The sequence below is a fragment of the Oryctolagus cuniculus genome, chromosome 4, assembly GCF_964237555.1.
Source record: "Oryctolagus cuniculus chromosome 4, mOryCun1.1, whole genome shotgun sequence".
NCBI lineage: Eukaryota > Metazoa > Chordata > Mammalia > Lagomorpha > Leporidae > Oryctolagus > Oryctolagus cuniculus.
In genome coordinates, this window is record NC_091435.1 from 8,629,918 (window position 1) to 8,648,710 (window position 18,793).

At 56.2% G+C, this 18,793-nt stretch overlaps 1 protein-coding gene across 7 annotated transcripts in view; it reads right to left on the minus strand.

Annotated features, from left to right (window-relative positions):
* DOP1B (DOP1 leucine zipper like protein B) overlaps window positions 1–18,793 on the minus strand; it is a 119,383-nt gene that overhangs the window by 51,642 nt on the left and 48,948 nt on the right. For 5 of the 7 annotated variants that reach the window (XR_011387689.1, XR_007914535.2, XM_051833576.2 and 2 more), the window contains exons 5-11: window positions 14,749–14,938; window positions 12,606–12,704; window positions 12,162–12,285; window positions 7,374–7,483; window positions 7,011–7,206; window positions 3,806–3,926; window positions 298–417 (exon numbers count right to left, since the gene is read on the minus strand). Coding sequence is in view for 5 of the 7 variants with exons in the window: in XM_051833576.2 (XP_051689536.1) it covers window positions 298–417; window positions 3,806–3,926; window positions 7,011–7,206; window positions 7,374–7,483; window positions 12,162–12,285; window positions 12,606–12,704; window positions 14,749–14,938 (960 nt within the window). In the remaining 2 variants the exon portion in view is untranslated. The remainder of the gene's footprint in view (window positions 1–297; window positions 418–3,805; window positions 3,927–7,010; window positions 7,207–7,373; window positions 7,484–12,161; window positions 12,286–12,605; window positions 12,705–14,748; window positions 14,939–18,793) is intronic. The other 2 variants (XM_051833581.2, XM_051833578.2) reach the window with 1 other exon arrangement.

Consider the following 18,793-nt stretch of genomic DNA (forward strand, 5'->3'; position numbering starts at 1 on the left):
GGATTTGATGAACGTGACTGGGAAACGCAGAGGATTTTCTCAAGTTAGACTTCAATAAGTAAGGTGGCTTTGGCGTTGCGTGGCCAAGAGGATGGGACCCTTCCTGCTGGAGACGTTTCCTGGCCCATCAGGATCTCGGGAGACCCTCCCAGTGCCGTTTCGGCTGAACTTTGCAGCGCAGGCAGGAGCACCCAGCCCCAGCTCCTGGTACGCGGCCTGACCATGCTGGGCAGCGCTGGGACTGTGACCCCCCCCCCCCCCCCGCCCTTCCTTCCAGACTCCAAAGTGCAGGCACACCTGAAGCAGTCCTCGAAGTGCCGGGTCAGGTAATCCCAGAGAAAGTCTGTGCTTAGGGAGGTGATGAGCAAATTCACCGTCTTCACAATCTCCGACGCGCTTTTGTTTTCCTTGATTGTGCTGTCAAAGGAGCAGAGAGAAGCACGTTTACGGGAAGTCCTGCATCGCGAGAACTCGGCGTCTGAGAAACTTCACCAAGGGGTCTGCACGTGGAGCACCAGCCAATGCTGCCTGGGATGCCGGCACCCCATCCCGAAGCGCCAGTTCGAGTCCCGGCTGCCCCGCTTCCAATCGAACTCCCTGCTAATGCACCTGGGAAGGCAGCCGACGAGGGTCCAAGTTCTTGGGCCCCTGCTACCCACACTGGCGACCCGGATGGAGGTCCTGGCTCCTGGTTTGGGTTTGGCCCAGCCCCAGCTATTGCGGCCACGTGGGCAGTGAGCCAGCAAATGAAAGCTCTCTTTCTTTCTTTCTGTCTCTCTCTCTGTAACTCTACCTTTCAGATAAATAAGTCTTTTTTAAAAAAGGAAACAAATTGTGACTCATTTTCCCACTTACAACTCAGTTCTGGGTAGGCTAACTGATAAAGATATTATTTTTATATAGTTTGCTTATCATCATAAGCAATTTTTTAAAGAGATTTATTTATTTATTTATTTGAAAGGCAGAGTTACAAAGGGGCAGAGGCAGAGAGAGAGGTCTTCCTCCTGCTGGTTCACTCCCCAGATGGCTGCAACAGCCAGAGCTGCACCGATCTGAAGCCAGGAGCCAGGAGCTTCTTCCAGGTCTCCCACTTGGGTGCAGGGGCCCAAGGATTTGGGCCATCTTCTACTGCTTTCCCAGGCCACAACAGAGAGCTGGATCAGAAGAGGAGCAACCAGGACTTGAACCAGTGCCCATTTGGGATGCTGACGCTGCAGGAGGCAGCTTTACCTGCTATGCCATAGTGCTGACCCCATAAACAATATTTATTGACTGATACATTGCTTATGAGCTGTTACAGGGGCCAGCGCTATGGTGTAGTGGGTTAAGCCACTGCCTGTGGCTCTGGCATCCCATATGGGTGTTGGTTCAAGTCTTGGCTACTCCACTTCCAATCCAGTTCCCTCTACTGTGCCTGGGAAAGTAGTGGAAGACAGCCCAAGTACTTGGGCCCCTGACACCTACATGGGAGACATGGATAGCTCCTGGCTCTTGGCTTTGGTCTGGCCCAGCCCTGGCCGCTGCAGTCATTTGGGGAGTGAACCAGCAGATGGAAGACTTCTCTCTCTGCCTCTGCCTCTCTGTGACGATAAATAAATAAATAAATCTTAAAAAGAGTTGCTATAAAAGAATTTGAAACAGAAAATTGATTTTGCTCCAATCATAGGTAATTAGATACTCTATTGATGGAATAACATGATGCAACTGTTCATCAGGGAAAGTTTTAACGATACACGTGTTTTCCACGGCTCAGGAAATTCATTCGCGGGGTGTATCCTACGGAAATCCTCGTATGGGGACATGGGACATGGGGACGGATGCACCACTGCAAGGCCATTAAAAATTACTGAAGACGCGGAAACGGCCTCCAGGTTGATCAGTGTGAGACAGGTCAGTGTATAAATGAGAAATTCTGAGCAAGGAACGCAAGTGTGGCAACTGCAGTACTGGGTAGGAGGAAGGCGCAGAGCCGCGTACGGCGCAGAGGGCGGCAGGCAACCACGCCGTCTGTGTATTCCTGCGCTCCGTGAGAGCCTGGGAAGAGGTGCCAGTGTTTTATGTTTTCCTCTGAAGGGGGTAGGACTGAGAGTGGTATCCTTTTTCTCGACACCTTTGAGTCCAAGTAAACGCGTGTGCGTTACTTTCATTCTCAGGAAAGCAATAAACCACTCATTGCGGGAGACAAATGCAAGCTCTGAGGACTCTCTAGATAAGTGCAATGAATAAACCAGAAAATTCTTAGAACCGATTGCAGCATGCCCAGTGCAAATTTAGGCAGAGGCAAATTATGTTAAGAGTAAAGCAAAAAGGAGAGGTTGTATTACCTTAGCACAAATCAAACAAGCCACAGAGTTTATAGTAACTGCACATTTTTTTTTTTTTTTTTTGGACAGGCAGAGTTAGTGAGAGAGAGAGACAGAGAGAAAGGTCTTCCTTCCGTTGGCTCACCCCCCAGATGGCTGTTATAGCCAGTGCACTGTGCCGATCCGCAGCCAGGAGCCAGGTGCTTCCTCCTGGTCTCCCATGGGGTGCAGGGCCCAAGCACTTGGGCCATCCTCCACTGCACTCCCTGGCCACAGCAGAGAGCTGGCCTGGAAGAGGGGCAACCGGGACAGAATCTGGCGCCCCGACCGGGACTAGAACCCGGGGTGCCGGCACCGCAGGCGGAGGATTAGCCTAGTGAGCCGCGGCGCCAGCAGTAACTACATGTTTAAGCCAAGGAACCTACTGCTCCCAAACACCACTCATGGCTCCAGGGCCCTGGGCAGGCATCTTGTCCTGGTGCCGCCCTCCCGCCCCATCTCCTGCAGACTCCCACGCCTGGCTCCATGTCCTGAACTCGGTCCTCTCCCACCGCCCCTCTTCTCTCCTCCTCTGACTCACCACCTGGGTGCACAAGGTCAAGCTGCCTTAGCTGAGGGGATTTCACACTCGCACATCCCAGGCTGGGGGAAGACACTGGATGCAGCTCCTTTTAAGCTCCGCCTGGTCCGCAGCGGGGAACAGTTGATTCACGTTGATTGACTCAAGAGCACAGGCTAGGGTGGCTCCCCATGGCTACCTAATCTGTGGGGACCACGTGCCCCATACCTACCCCTAGAGGATGCCCGAGACTCTGGATGGACCAAGCCCCACGGATGCTGTTTTTTTCTTACACACACATCCTCAGGATAAAGTGTGATTTATGAACTAGGCACAGTAACAGATCAGCAGTAACATAATAAAATAGAACAAATGCAAGAATTCACTGTAAAAACTGTGGGCTGGGCTGACGCCGTGGCTTACTTGGTTAATCCTCTGCCTGCGGCACCAGCACACCAGGTTCTAGTCCCGGTCGGGGCGCCGGATTCTGTCCCGGTTGCCCCTCTTCCAGGCCAGCTCTCTGCTGTGGCCCGGGAGGGCAGTGGAGGATGGCCCAAGTGCTTGGGCCCTGCACCCCATGAAAGACCAGGAGAAGCACCTGGCTCCTGGCTGCAGATCAGCGCAGCACTGGCCATAGCGGCCATTTTGGGGGCTGAACCAACAGAAGGAAGACCTTTCTCTCTGTCTGTCTCTCTCACTGTCTAACTCTACCTGTCAAATAAGTAAAAAACAAAAACAAAAAACTGTGGGCTGCCTGTTTCTAGAATTTTCTATCTAATATTTGTGGCTTGTACCTGAAACTACAGAAAGTGAAGCCATGGATAAGGCGGGGGTGGCTCCACCTGCTGCTATGTCTAGGATGGCACAAATGACAGCAAACAGAGGGGAAAAGATGGAGGGCGCTCGGGGCGAGGAGAATGTGAGGCTGGGGTCAGAGCCCTACCTGATCAGTGAATTTCCACTCTGAGTGTAGCTGAGCTGGAGGTCGGAGCCCAGGGCGTCTCTGCAGTATGAGTAAAACGCCCTGATGACTTCGAGAAACAAGCTCTCAACCACCTGAGGCCCTGCAGTTAAACAGGAAACAGTCAGAGAAAGACGCAGCCCTTCAAAGAGTTCGTGGAAAAACCGGAACTAAGAGGTAAATTCTTTAACTCTGAAACAAGCACAGCCTTTCCACAACACATATTTCCCATGAATTTTTTGAAGATCCCTTGTATCCGTGGATATCATTTTTTTTGCACCAAAATAAACTTCTCTTTTAATTGCATTTTCCTTGAGGTTTTTGAAGTAGGCTTGTTTAATAGAAACACATACAGAGTAACAGTATCTACAGGCATGGCACATGGTTCACAGCCTGGAGAAACTTAACCTCAGTGGTGACAAGGACGCCCTCAGCTCGGGGAGCAACACGAAGACAGCCAACGCGTCCGTACGTGCTGGACACGGTTCTACACCGTTCACACCTGTGCAACCCCTCATTCCTCACCACAGCTGTGGGCACAGGTGGCACCGCTGGCCCCCGGTCACACAAAGGGGACGGAGGTCCAGAGTCTGCCACCTGCCCGAGCACCAAGGAACCGGGCTGGCTGCATGGGAGAGGACCCTCGCTGCTCGCTGGGCGCAGGAAACACGATCCAGGCTGGGCAAGGGAAGCCGGGTCAAGGACTCCGCGTGGAAAGCACAAGAGCTTCTGTTCCACCAAATCCAGGGGCGGGCCCGGCACAGCCACCTGCGCGGTGAGACCACGCGTGCTTCACCTGCCGCGTCACAGTGCCAAGTGCTCCTTACAAATCACAGGTGGCTCTGCCGCCTGGTTTCAGGAGAAATAAGCTGTGATTGAAGCCAGCAGCAGACAGCAGCCGGGCCACCTGCACCCTTGTGCTACGCGGTCCTCTCCTCTGCCTCGTCCACGCGTGAGGCCGTTCCCCTGCGCAGCGAACGCCCCCTGGAACCAGAGCTCGCGGCAGCATCTGTGCAGCTGGCTAAGGCGCAGAGCTCCGGCACAGAGCCCCTATCTCAGAGGTGCTGTGAACACTGCCTTCTTGGGATGCTTCCCCATGATGCACAGCGCGCTCCCAACACACGTACACAGCTCGATTCACCTTTTAGACAGAATCACAGCTGCTCGGCACTGCAGTTAAGCCATGAGAGGAAACAGAGAAAAAATCTCTTTGTGCCATTGCCCCAGGAGCCAGGCAGGTGGGGGAGGGCACGGGAGTCTGACCCAGCAGGCAGCCGTGCTCAGGAGAACACAGGATTCCTACCTGGGCTTCGGGTACTGCTGCACACAGCTTGGCATGCAAGCTCCTCTTTGCTAAATGAGGAAGCGGGAAGATCTTCCATGTGGCTTGTCTGACAGCGCTCAGATCAGCAGCAGCTGGGTCCCCGTAAGGACAGTTTAGGTTCCCGCATCGGTGACATGGGTATTGTGTGTGCAGACATACATCACGTGATGTGTGCCGACACTCAGCACACAGTAACCACTCAGCCGTTGTGATTTTTTCTAAAGCAGTGGAAGCAGTCGGGGACCTCCCATCCAACCTGACCGGAAGCCCATTATCCCCTGCTGCACCCCAGGGCCTTGCTGCTCCCTGCCACACAGCAGGTGCTCTAGGCCGGTGCAGGAGGAGAAGTGCAGGGCCTCTGTGCTGAGGCCAGGAGGAGGCGAGCACTTCACCCACACCCCAGCCCCTTGTGCCCTGCAGCCAGCACGCAGGAGGTGAGCACGCCTTGGGCACTGGAGCCATGTGCTCCAGCCTGCAATGCAACAGAGAGGGGGCCTTCTCCCTGTGATGGGCTTGGGAGACCAAACGATGGCTGACTGAGGCGCTCACAGGCAATGCAGATCAGGAAACTGCTTCTCAGTGATTTACGTGTTTGGGGCTGGTGCTGCGGTGCAGCAAGTTGAGCCGAGGCCTGCAGTGCTGGCATCCCACTTGGGTGCTGGCTTGAGTCCTAGCCACTCCACTTCTGAACCAGCTCTCTGCTGATGGCCTGGGAAGAAGGGGAAGATGGCCCAGGTCCCTGGGCCCCGGCACTCACGTGGGAGACCTGGAGGAAGCTCCTGGCTGTGGCCTGGCTCAGCCCTGGCCACTGCAGCCGTTTTGGGAGTAGAACAGAGGATGGAAGCTCTCTCTCTCTCTCTCTCTCTCTCTCTGTCTCTCCTTCTCTCTAGAACTCTTTCAAGTAAATAAATAAATCTTTTCTAAAAAAGCCAACAACTACATCTAGATCTCCCACGTAGCTGGCAGGGCTCAAACACTCAGGCCATCCTCTGCTGCTTTCTCAGGTGCATTATCAAGGCACTGAATCAGAAGTGGAGCAGCCGGGACTTGAACTGGTGCCCATAGGATGGGACAGCACTGCAGGCAGCGGCTTAACCCGCTATGCCATGAGGCCAACCCCAGAAAATGCTGCTGAAAAGCATGAGAGAGATGCTCACTTTTCTTCTTCTCTTTGAAAGATTTGAAAGGCAGAGTTGGGGGCTTGGGAGAGAGAGAGAGAGATCTTCCATCCACTGGTTCTCTCTCCAAATGGCCACAACAGCCAGGGCTGGGCTAGGTCAAAGTCAGGAGCCAGGAGCTTCTTCTGGATCTCCCCTGCGGATGCAGGGGCCCAAGCACTTAGGCCATCTTCCATTGGTTTCCCAGGCCATAGCAGAGAGCTGCATCGGAAGTGGAGCAGCCAGGACTCGAACCAGCATCCACGTGTGATGCTGGCATTGCGGGAGGCAGCTTTACTGGCTACACCACACCAGCCCCCAGGAAGCTCACTTTTCTCAACTGATGCTCATAGGACGAGTGTAACCAGAGTCTAGTTCAAGCCCCTTTTGTCTTACAGAGGAAATATTTTCATTGTATGTAGTGACAAGAAGGGGCTCGTGCGGGGTCGCGGGGTAAGAGACAGGGGTGCGTGAGAATCAAACGGAGGCTCACCTGCAGTGTGCCCCTGGAGGAGGGAACATGCGCAGATGGGCACGGCAGGAGCTTCGCGGGATTGTCCTACCAGAGCCTGAACCGTGGCGCACGCTTTCCTTAGTGACGCCCAGAGAGAACTGACTCCACGGGCTGAGTCAGGCTCGGTGTGGGTCGTGTCCCCCTCGCTTTCACGCCCAGACGGCGGCCCCCGGGAGCGGGGCTGCCCCTCACCTATCTCTGGCTTGTCCAGCAGGCTGATGAGGATGCGGAAGGGCTGCAGGTAGGCGTGGTGGCGCTCCTCCACGTTGGCGTCCACCAGCTTCTGGTGCAGCGTCTCGGCCAGACTCTGTTTGTAAAGACAGCCACACAGCAGGAGGTCGCATGCAGCACAGGGTGACCCTTTGGGTTGGTGTAACTGCTCAGTACTCTGGGACAGGAAGAACACCCGTCACCAGCACCTCAGCTCGTCGCAACTCACCAAACCCGGCAGCGCGGCCACACCGATGCCTACAGTGAGGCCTCACAGAGAAACCCCCTGCAGGCCGGGATCAGGAACGCCCTCCCCGGGGTCAGCCTCCCAGCCACGCTCTTTACCTCGACCAACAGGTCCTTGGAGTATTTTTCAAAAAAATAAGAGGACTGGTCTTCATAGGAGTCCGAGATTTCAGATTCTGGCACGATGGTTTTTCCTTTGATGTCTGAACCTACGAAGCAATGAACACCACGAGCTGCACAGATCTACACTTTCAGAGAACATCATATTGTGCAAGTCTCGTGCTACAGTACTTTACCAATATAGCTCCTTGGGGCCGGCGCTGTGGTATAGCGGGTTAAGCTGCCGCCCATGACACCAGCATCCTATATGGGTGCCAGCTTGAGTCCCGGCTGCCCCACTTCTGATCTGGCTTCCTGCTCATGTGCCTGGGAAGGCAGCAGAAGATGGCCCAAGTGCTGGGGCTCCTTCTACCCACGTAGAAGACCCAGTTAAAACTCCTGGCTTGAGGCCGGGGCTGTGGTGTAGCGGGTAAAGCCGTAGCCTGCAGTGCTGGCATCCCCTAAGGGCACCGGTTCGAGACTCGAATGCTCTACTTCTGATCCAGCTCTCTGCTATGGCCTGAGAAAGCAGTAGGAGATGGCCCAAGGCCTTGGGTCTTTGCACCGTGCAGGAGACCTGGAAGAAGCTCCTGGCTCCTGGCTTTGGATAGGTGCAGCTCCGGCCACTGTGGCCAATTGGGGAGTGAACCAGCGGATGGAAGAGCCTCTCTCTCTCTCTCTCTCTCTGCCTCTCCTTCTCTCTGTGTATAACTCTGACTTTCAAATAAATAAATAAATCTTAAAAACAAACAAGCAAAAAAAAAAAAAAAAAAAAACAAACACCAAAAACTCCTGGCTCCTGGCTTTGGCCTGTTCCAGACCTGACCATCGCAGCCATTTGGGGAGTGAACCAGCAGATGGAAGATCTCTCTCTTTGTCTATCTCTCCTCCTCTCTAAATCTGACATTCAAATAAATAAGTAATTTTTTTTTTTAATTTATTTGACAGAGTTAGACAGTGAGAGAGAAACAGAGAGAAAGGTCTTCCTTCCGTTGGTTCACTCCCCAAATGGCCGCTATGGCTGACGCTGCGCCGATCCAAATCCAGGAGCCAGGTGCCTCCTCCTGGTCTCTCATGTGGGTGCAGGGCCCAAGCACTTGGGCCATCCTCCACTGCCTTCCCGGGCCACAGCAGAGAGCTGGACTGGAAGAGGAGCAACCGGGACTAGAACCCAGAGCCCATATGGGATGCTAGCACCACAGGCAGAGGATTAGCCAAGTGAGCCACAGCGCCGGCCTCAGTAAATTATTTTTTAAATGCAGCTCCTTAGACCGAGGAAGACTGAATTCCATTTTCTTCTGTCTTCTGTCTAGGCAGAATTTCACTCAATGCGCATCCATTTAATTTGTCCCAAGAATGCAACCAAATTGTCTTTTTCTCTCTCTCTCTCTTTTTTTTTTTTTTTTTGACAGGCAGAGTGGACAGTGAGAGAGAGAGACAGAGAGAAAGGTCTTCCTTTTTGCTGTTGGTTCACCCTCCAATGGCCGCCGCGGCCAGCGCACCGCACTGATCCGATGGCAGGAGCCAGGTGCTTATCCTGGTCTCCCATGGGGTACAGGGCCCAAGCACTTGGGCCATCCTCCACTGCACTCCCTGGCCACAGCAGAGAGCTGGCCTGGAAGAGGGGCAACCGGGACTAGAACCCGGTGTGCCGGCGCCGCAAGGTGGAGGATTAGCCTATTGAGCCGCGGCGCCGGCCAAATTGTCTTTTACAAGGATGATTGTGAGTAGGTAACAGAATGGGGACTGTTTTTAAAAACCATCTATTGTGTGTACGTGTGCACGCACCCGCACCCTCACTGGGAGCCCTGGGTAAGTTTGTGAGGTTGTTCAAGGCAGAGTGTGTGGGGCTTTGGGACACAGTGAGGTGAGGGCCAGGCTCCTCTGTCTACACAGCGTGCAAGTCCGATTAGGAACTGTGCATCTGACACCATCAGCCTTTGGATAGAACCCTGGAACCTCCCAAATATCCGTAGCAAGTCATCACGCTATGGCTGTTGAGAGTTTTGTAACAGGAAGGCTGAGGAGGGCGCCCTGAGGCTGGCGTGGTCAGATCTGTACCCTGAGGGTTAAGAACAGCTGTGTCCTTTCTCCAACCTGTCTTGGGTACACAAATGTGAGAATTCGTAAAAAATTCCTCCAACTCTGCCCTCTCTGCTCCGTGATTTCTCAGACTCTGTCCCTTCTGACCACAGTCAAGGGCTCTGCCTGTGAGTGTGCAGGCTGACCACAGAAACACAACACAGGGTCCTCCTGCCCTCCTCAGGCCCACCAACACTCCTCTCCTACAGAACCTCCCCTCACCCGCTCACGTCCCAGGAACCCTCCCCTCACCCGCTCATGTCCCACCCATTCTCATCCCAGGAACCCTCCCCTCACCCGCTCACGTCCCACTCACTCTCATCCCAGGAACCCTCCCCTCACCCGCTCAGTCCCACTCACTCTCATCCCAGGAACCCTCCCCTCACCCGCTCACGTCCCACTCACTCTCATCCCAGGAACCCTCCCCTCCCCCGCTCACGTCCCACTCACTCTCATCCCAGGAACCCTCCCCTCCCCCGCTCACGCCCCACTCACTCTCATCCCAGGAACCCTCCCCTCCCCCGCTCACGTCCCACTCACTCTCATCCCAGGAACCCTCCCCTCCCCCGCTCACGTCCCACTCACTCTCATCCCAGGAACCCTCCCCTCCCCCGCTCACGCCCCACTCACTCTCATCCCAGGAACCCTCCCCTCCCCCGCTCACGTCCCACTCACTCTCATCCCAGGAACCCTCCCCTCCCCCGCTCACGTCCCACTCACTCTCATCCCAGGAACCCTCCCCTCCCCCGCTCACGCCCCACTCACTCTCATCCCAGGAACCCTCCCCTCCCCCGCTCACGTCCCACTCACTCTCATCCCAGGAACCCTCCCCTCCCCCGCTCACGTCCCACTCACTCTCATCCCAGGAACCCTCCCCTCCCCCGCTCACGCCCCACCCACTCTCATCCCAGGAACCCTCCCCTCCCCCGCTCACGTCCCACTCACTCTCATCCCAGGAACCCTCCCCTCACCCGCTCACGCCCCACCCACTCTCATCCCAGGAACCCTCCCCTCACCTGCTCACGTCCCACTCACTCTCATCCCAGGAACCCTCCCCTTCCCCGCTCACGTCCCACCCACTCTCATCCCAGGAACCCTCCCCTCACCCGCTCACGTCCCACCCACTCTCATCCCAGGAACCCTCCCCTCACCCGTTCAGTCCCACCCACTCTCATCCCAGGAGCCCTCCCCTCACCTGCTCACGTCCCACTCACTCTCATCCCAGGAACCCTCCCCTTCCCCGCTCACGTCCCACCCACTCTCATCCCAGGAACCCTCCCCTCACCCGCTCACGTCCCACCCACTCTCATCCCAGGAACCCTCCCCTCACCCGTTCAGTCCCACCCACTCTCATCCCAGGAGCCCTCCCCTCACCTGCTCACGTCCCACTCACTCTCATCCCAGGAACCCTCCCCTCCCCCGCTCACGTCCCACACACTCTCATCCCAGGAACCCTCCCCTCCCCCGCTCACGTCCCACTCACTCTCATCCCAGGAACCCTCCCCTCACCCGCTCACGCCCCACTCACTCTCATCCCAGGAACCCTCCCCTCACCCGCTCACGTCCCACTCACTCTCATCCCAGGAACCCTCCCCTCACCCGCTCAGTCCCACTCACTCTCATCCCAGGAACCCTCCCCTCACCCGCTCAGTCCCACTCACTCTCATCCCAGGAACCCTCCCCTCCCCCGCTCACGCCCCACTCACTCTCATCCCAGGAACCCTCCCCTCCCCCGCTCACGTCCCACTCACTCTCATCCCAGGAACCCTCCCCTCCCCCGCTCACGTCCCACTCACTCTCATCCCAGGAACCCTCCCCTCCCCCGCTCACGCCCCACTCACTCTCATCCCAGGAACCCTCCCCTCCCCCGCTCACGTCCCACTCACTCTCATCCCAGGAACCCTCCCCTCCCCCGCTCACGTCCCACTCACTCTCATCCCAGGAACCCTCCCCTCCCCCGCTCACGCCCCACTCACTCTCATCCCAGGAACCCTCCCCTCCCCCGCTCACGTCCCACTCACTCTCATCCCAGGAACCCTCCCCTCCCCCGCTCACGCCCCACTCACTCTCATCCCAGGAACCCTCCCATCCGTATGGAACCCTCCCCTCATCCGCTCACGCCCCACCCACTCTCATCCCAGGAAGCTTCTCTACAGCCAGGCTTCCACCTGAATAAGGTTTAGCTACAATGTCTAGGTGGCATTTCATGCTCTTTTAAAAAAAGTTTAGTTATCTGAAAGGTAGAATACAGAGACAGAGAGAGAACTTCTATCTGCTGGTTCACTTCCCAAACAACGGCAACAGCCGTGGCTGGGCCAGGTGAAAGCCAGGAGCCAGGAGCCCCATCCAGGTCTCCCCTGTGGGCGGCCTGAGCCATCACCTGCTGCCCCACTAAGTGCATCAGCAGGAAGCTGGATCAGAAGCACAGGCAGGCTTCGATTCTGCGCACTCTGATATGGGACGCGGCATTCCAAGGGTGGCTTAACCCGCCGTGTCACTCTCATGCTCTTAAAACGGAACTCAGTTGGCACTAAAAAAAAAAAAATCCCACTTCCCATTTCCTTTTAAAAACAAGCCACGCGCCGTGGGAGTGGGAGGCCTCAGCTGACCGCTGCTGCGCTACTCGTGTGGTTTCTTTCTGCATTTCACCAGCCAGAAACACAGCACCCAGGTGGGAACCGGGAACGGGCGCCCGCGACGCGGTACCGAGGAGCCAGGCGTAGAGCCTCCTGTTGAGAGACATGTCCCTCCTCAGCAGGGTCTGGGTGGCGGCCGAGAGCATGCGGACCACGTCGGACCGCGGCAGGGGGATGGCGCTCTCGCTGGGATCCTGTGCGGGAGACAGAGAAAAGCTTACCGCAAGGCGCAGCGCCCTCAGCCGTCCACAAAGCCTCAGCCCAAGACACAGCTCTCTGCACGGCAGCTGTGGACAGAAGCTACTGGGCATCTGCGTGGAAACAGCGTCCTGAAGACGCTGTCAGGGGCTGAAAGTGCATGACGATCCACGCATGGCTGAACTCTGTGTGGGACAGAGAGCCACGCCCCACCCCCCAGCCCCTGACTCTGCAGACAACAGCAGTGACACCCCACCCCCCAGCAGGGCGCCAACAGCAGTGACACCCCACCCCCCAGCAGGGCGCCACGACTTACCAGACAGGTATAGAACGGGAAGAAAAACAGGACAATCTCCAGATTGTTTCTCTGCACGAGAACATTTGAGTCCAGCAGCGATGCACACAGAGACTTCACCTGCATACGACACATGGCAGAAACGGTTCATTTCACAGACGTGTGACGTCATTACAGGCTACTGTCTAAGGCTTATTTATTTGAAAGGAGAGTTAAATACACACACACACACACACACACACAGAGAGAGAGAGAGAGAGAGAGAGAGAGAGAGAGAGAATATGAATCTTCCATCTACTGGTTCACTCCCCAGATGGTTTTAACAGCCAGGGCTGGGCCAGGCCGAAGCCAGGAGCTAGGAACTCCATCTGAGTCTCCCACATGGTGGCAGATGGCCCTCGGACCATCTTCTGCCACTTTCCCAGGTGCATTAGCAGGGAGCTGGATCAGCAGTGGAGCAGCGGGGACTTGAACTGGCGCCCTGATATGGAATGCCGGCACTGCAGGCAGCAGCTTAACCGTCTATGCCACAATACTGGCTCCCAGACTACGCTTCAGTCATAAGAATGCAAGGAAGACTTCCTGGGAGGGTTGGTGCCACCACATGAAGACCAAGTGGGAGAGAACAGGAGTTTGCAGGTCGCGAAGGCGCAGCCTCACTTTAGCCATGGGTGGGGGTGCCGCATGGCCTTGGGAAGACGTGGCCCTCACCTCTGAGCTGCAGGGGTCTTGGCCACGTGGCTGGCTTCTCACACTTCCGCATCTACAACCCCAGAGGGGACCCACCAGGAAGCCTGGGTTAAACTAAAACTCTGAGGACACAGGGTCAGAGGGAATCCAAATCAACTCAATCCATGCCGCCATCTCCCAAGTACAGGTGCGTCACAGCTGAGAGAACGCAGGAGAGCAGACGGAGGGCTCCTTCATGGGCGAGAGCAAAGAAACCGCGTGGCCAAACCGAGCCTTGCACTGGGGCAGCTGTGCGGGAGCGCAGAGGGCCTGCGGGGGCGGCAGGCTGGGACAGACTGCCGGAATGCAGCGCCTGGCCTCGGGTGCCAAATACTCATAAGGATGAGATGGACACGGGCGACGCCATGCTTTAGCAAAGCAAACCTCCGGGGCCGCTGTTGTGGAACAGCAGGTGAGGCTGCTGCTTCTGACGCCAGCCGGCCACAGTGCAGTGGCGGTACGAGTCCCAGCTGCTTGGCTTCCCACCGCTCCCTGCTAATAACGCGCCAGGGAAAGCAGTGGGTGATGGCCCCAGAACCAGGGCCCCTGCCACCCACGTGGGAGACCTGTATGAAGCTCCTGGATCCTGGCTTTGGCTTGGTCCAGCTCCACCTGCTGAGGTCATTTAAGGAGTGAACTAGCAGATGGACGCTCTCTGTCTTTTCCTTTCAGATAAATACAATTTCAAAAAAGGAGAAAAGCAAATCTTTTAGTGAGACAGGAGTAGAACGTATTGGAGAGAAAATGACGTCTTTGGCCAGGGGCAAGGCCTGGGTAGCTGAAGCAGGATTATGAAATGGAGAGAAAGAGAGAGGTGATGTCGACAGGGCTGGGAGAGAGGAAATGCATTCATGGGGGTCTCCGATGTTTCCGTCCCCATGCAAGGGGCTCTTCCTTCTTAATCCCCAGGCAGATCTGCATCTTCGCTTTGCGAGGAGAGATGGAGTCACAGAGGCAAATACTGTGCACAAGTGGCAGTTGTCCTAAGAACACCAGTGCACATCTGAAATGCCACTAGTGGGTCCACCACCAGGTGGCGACAGACCTCAAGCCATTAAAACAAGTGGCCTGATTGGGGAAAGAACCAAAGCTTGAGTTAGGGTCCCGACGTTCTTGCCAGGGAAGGGCCTGGAGACCGACGTCCGGGAACCCTGACTACACAGGGCTGAGAGCCAGGGGAGGGGCCGTGTGAGCAGTGTGGCGGGGGCACAGGGGTGATGGGCAGGCGGAGGAAGTGGGATTCTAGCTACAGGAGCGCGCTGTGCGTGCAGGGGCTGAGAGCCCCGCTGAGCCCTCCTTGGGTGCCCAAACCCTCACGTCTGTGCTGAACCACTCCTGCCCACCCCGTCACATCATGCTGCCTCCCCGCACATCCTGGGAGCGCCCTCGCTCCCCCCATGCCCACCTGCGCCCCCAGGAGGGGTGGAGCACTCACCGTGAGATGGAAGTCCGTGCCCAGCATGTACTTCTGCTCCTTGCCGGGCAAGTCCCTGCTGATGTGGCCCACCATGAAGAGCGAGGCGGGCAGGCGGACAGCTGGGCTGGCCAGCACGCTCCCCCACAGGGCTGCGTAGAATACCTCCCTGCCCACGACCAGTGACAGCTTCAGCAGCAGGGCGTCGGTCCTGTGGGGAGACAGCAGAGTGACCGGCACGTCCCTGGCTCCCCGGGGGTCATCCTGTCTCGGGAGCTCACCATCCTCCCCGTCGCCGTGACCTGCTGCCATCGCTTGCCCTTCTGGGCTGTCCATGTGCCATGTGTCATGGGCGATACCAACGTGCTGAAGCAAATGTGTCTCTCAGAGGTGCCACTTCTGATGGCCCTGCCACAGTGGCACAGACGCCACCTCTGCCCCCAGCCTGGCCACAGTTACCGCGGCGCTCAGGAAAGGATGATGAAAAGGGCACAAGCAGACAGGCCACTTTACATGAAAGCATCCGGGCGGGGCCGGCACTGTGGCACAGCAGGTAAAGCTGCCACCTGCAGTGCCGGCTTCCATATGGGCGCCGGTTCAAGTCCTGGCTGCTCCACTTCTTTTTTTTTTTTTTTTTTTTTTTTGACAGGCAGAGTGGACAATGAGAGAGAGACAGAGAGAAAGGTCTTCCTTTGCCGTTGGTTCACCCTCCAATGGCCGCCGCGGCCAGCGCGATGTGGCCGGCGCACCGCGCTGATCCGATGGCAGGAGCCAGGAGCCAGGTGCTTTTCCTGGTCTCCCATGGGGTGCAGGGCCCAAGCGCCTGGGCCATCCTCCACTGCACTCCCGGGCCACAGCAGAGGGCTGGCCTGGAAGAGGGGCAACCGGGACAGAATCCGGTGCCCCGACCGGGACTAGAACCCGGTGTGCCGGCGCCGCTAGGCGGAGGATTAGCCTAGTGAGCCGCGGCGCTGGCCTGGCTGCTCCACTTCTGAACTAGCTCTCTGCTGTGGCCTGGAAAAGCAGTACAAGATGGCCCAAGTCCTTGGGCCTCTGTATCCGCATAGGAAACTCGAAGAAGCTCCTGGCTTCAGATCGGCAACAACTCCAGCCATTGTGGCCATCTGGGGAGTGAACCAGTGGATGGAAGACCTCTCTCTATCCCTCTGTGCCCTTGCCTCTCTGTAACTCTGCCTTTCAAATAAATAAATAAACATTAAACAAAAAAAGGTATAAGGGGTTGGTGTTTGGCTCAGTGGCTAAGATGCCAACATCCCCTCATTAGTATCTGGGTTTGGTCGTGGCTCTGGCTTGACTCCAGCTTCCTGCTAATGCAGACCCGAGAGGCAACAGGTCATGGTTAACAGTTGGGACCTTGCCAACTGGATGAACCCTTGCCTCCCAGTTTTGGCCTGGCCCAGCCCTGGCTGTTGAGGGCATTTGGGGAGTGACTCAGCAGGTGAGAACTCTGTGTCCCTCGGCCTCTCCCAACAAGGGACTGATGGAAGCAGAGATGGAGGTGCCTGCCACCTGAGCACGGCCCCAAGTGTGCCAAGTGCCATCTGAATTTAGAAACACAGGGGCAAAATCCACCCAGGCCTCGCGCCATCTTGCCAGCGCCATGAGCCCTGGGGCGGTGCTTTCCTTCACCTGGCCCACAGCACCTCTGCACGCCAGCTCTGCTCTGTGAGCCTCGTGTGCCGAGGTCTTAGATCTGATGCCCCCTTATCTTGATCTGGGTCTCCCATGATGCCCAGTCAGCACCTTTGCAGGAGCAGTGGCGCCGTTGTGGGGTCAGGCCTTGTTTCCCCACAGACTCTGCCCTGCTCCAGGTGCACCTGCTGCTAAGGGAGGGGCCTTGCCTACCAACCAAGAAACTACGTGTGGGCTCGGTGGGCACACCTTCCAACAACACAGCACAGGCGTTCCCTACTGAATGACCTGACTCAGAGGCTGTCAGAATTCTCGTTCCTTCTCATGCTCCCTATTTGCAAAGAAAACGGGGGAAAAATGACAGGACTAGTCCAGTGTGACACGGACCCCAGCAGTTGGATGTCTAGACCCTGGCCGTGGTGCCTTCTGGCTGGGCGACGCAGGACAAGTTGAACCTCCACCCTGAGACAGGCAGAGCCTCTGGTTTGTGGAGATGCAGTGAGAACGAAGAGAGACTCTGCAGGAAAGTCCTCTGATGCTCAGGGCACGCTGCCTGTGCGCCAGGCCCCGGGCTGCCCCACCCTGAGCACGGGGGTGTGTCTGAAATCCATCAGATGAGCGCCACCATCGCCTGCACCCCCAGGCATCTTTGGAGCACTTTGCAACAATCAGTTGAGTGGACACAACAATATTTCACACAAAAAGTATCTACCACCTTTATAAATTATAGGTGGATGCTCTTTTTCTTCAAAATGAGCCTGGAGCTTTTTTTTTTAAAACATGGATTTATGTATTTGAAAGGCAGAGTGACAGAGGGAGAGAGAATGGGAGAAAGAGATCTGGCTACGATAGCTGGGGTCGGGCCAGGCGGAAGCCAGGAGCCACGAGCTCCATCTGGATCTTCCGTGTGGGCGGCAGGAACTCAAGCACTTGGGCCATCAGCTGATGCTTCCCAGGTGCACTGGCAGGGAGCTGGATCAGAAGCAGCACAGCCGGGAACCAGCACACTGGTATGGGATGCAGGTCTACCAAGCAGCGGCCTGAACACCCGTCCCGAGCCTGAAGCTTTCTGTCTCATAAAATATTCATAAGAAACGATGTCTGCTCCGATTGTTTAGGAAGATAAAAACAACAGAAGGGTTGACCGCCAAACGTTTCGGGAGGCGCGCAGGGCGGTTTGGTGGCGGGAGCTATTGATTGGTTAGAAGCTGAGCAGACAGCTCTGAGAACATCACCGTGGAAGCCTTGTGCAGCGCAGAGGCACCTGGGGATGCGGCCATGATGTTTCCAACTACTTCAATCGGGGCTCCTCTGTCCTGACGCTGCGACATTCAGGGTGGCTACGTCTTTGTCATGGGGTCAGCTGCTCGCACCCTAGCCTCTGACCCTAGCCCCCAGCTGCACCAACTACAAACGTCTCCAGATACTGCCAAGCAGCCCAGGGCAACATCACCCCTGGGGAGAACCATGGCTTTAAATTTGCATTTTCATTTGTTTCAAAGGCGGAGAGACAGAGTGAGAGAGACAGACAGACACACACGCACCTATGCACACAGAAGGGTCCCATCATTAACGTTCATTCCCCTAGATGCCCGTAATAGCTGTGGCTGGACCAGGCTGAAGCCAGGAGGCCGGAACTTCATCTGGGTCTCCCATATGAGTGGCAGGAACCCCGAGTCATCGCCTGCTGCCTCCCAAGGTACACATTAGTAGGAAGCTGGAGTCAGAAGCAGAGGCAGGACTCAAACCCACACACTCCAACAGGGAACGCGGGCTGTCCTAGGTAGCATCTAAAATGCAATGCCTTTGGGGCCAGTGCTGTGGTGTAGTGGGTAAAGCCGCTGCCTGCAGTGCCAGCATCCCATATGGGTGTCAGTTTGAGTTCTGGTTGTTCCATTTCCAATCCAGCTCCCTGCTAACGTGCCTGGGAAAACAGCGGAAAACGGCCTAAGTCCTTGGGCCCCTGCACCTGTGTGGGAGGCCTAGAAGAAGCTCCTGGCTCCTGGCTTTGGATTGGCCCAGCTCCGGACGTTGTGGCGCTCTGGGGAGTGAATCAGCAGATGGATTCTCTCTCTGCCTTTGTCTCTCTGTAACTCTGCCTTTCAAATAAATAAATAAATCTTAAGAAAAAAATACAGAGCCAAACACCCACCCCGGAAGCACTGATTTAAGTGGAAATTTCCAGTGAGCCAGTCCTTGGTTTCTCAAAACCCATTTACAACATTCACTTCCCCTTACCTCATTTAAAAGTTGAGTGTTTTCCTCCTGCTATTCTTGTTACTTACAGCAAAACACAGCCATGTGGCTGTCTCATGGGCACTGCATAAAAGGGTTTCTGGCCAGTGTTGGCCAGAAGAGACTTGGCAGGCCTCGAAGGGTTAGGAAGTCAGGGTGAATGACATGGCTTAACACT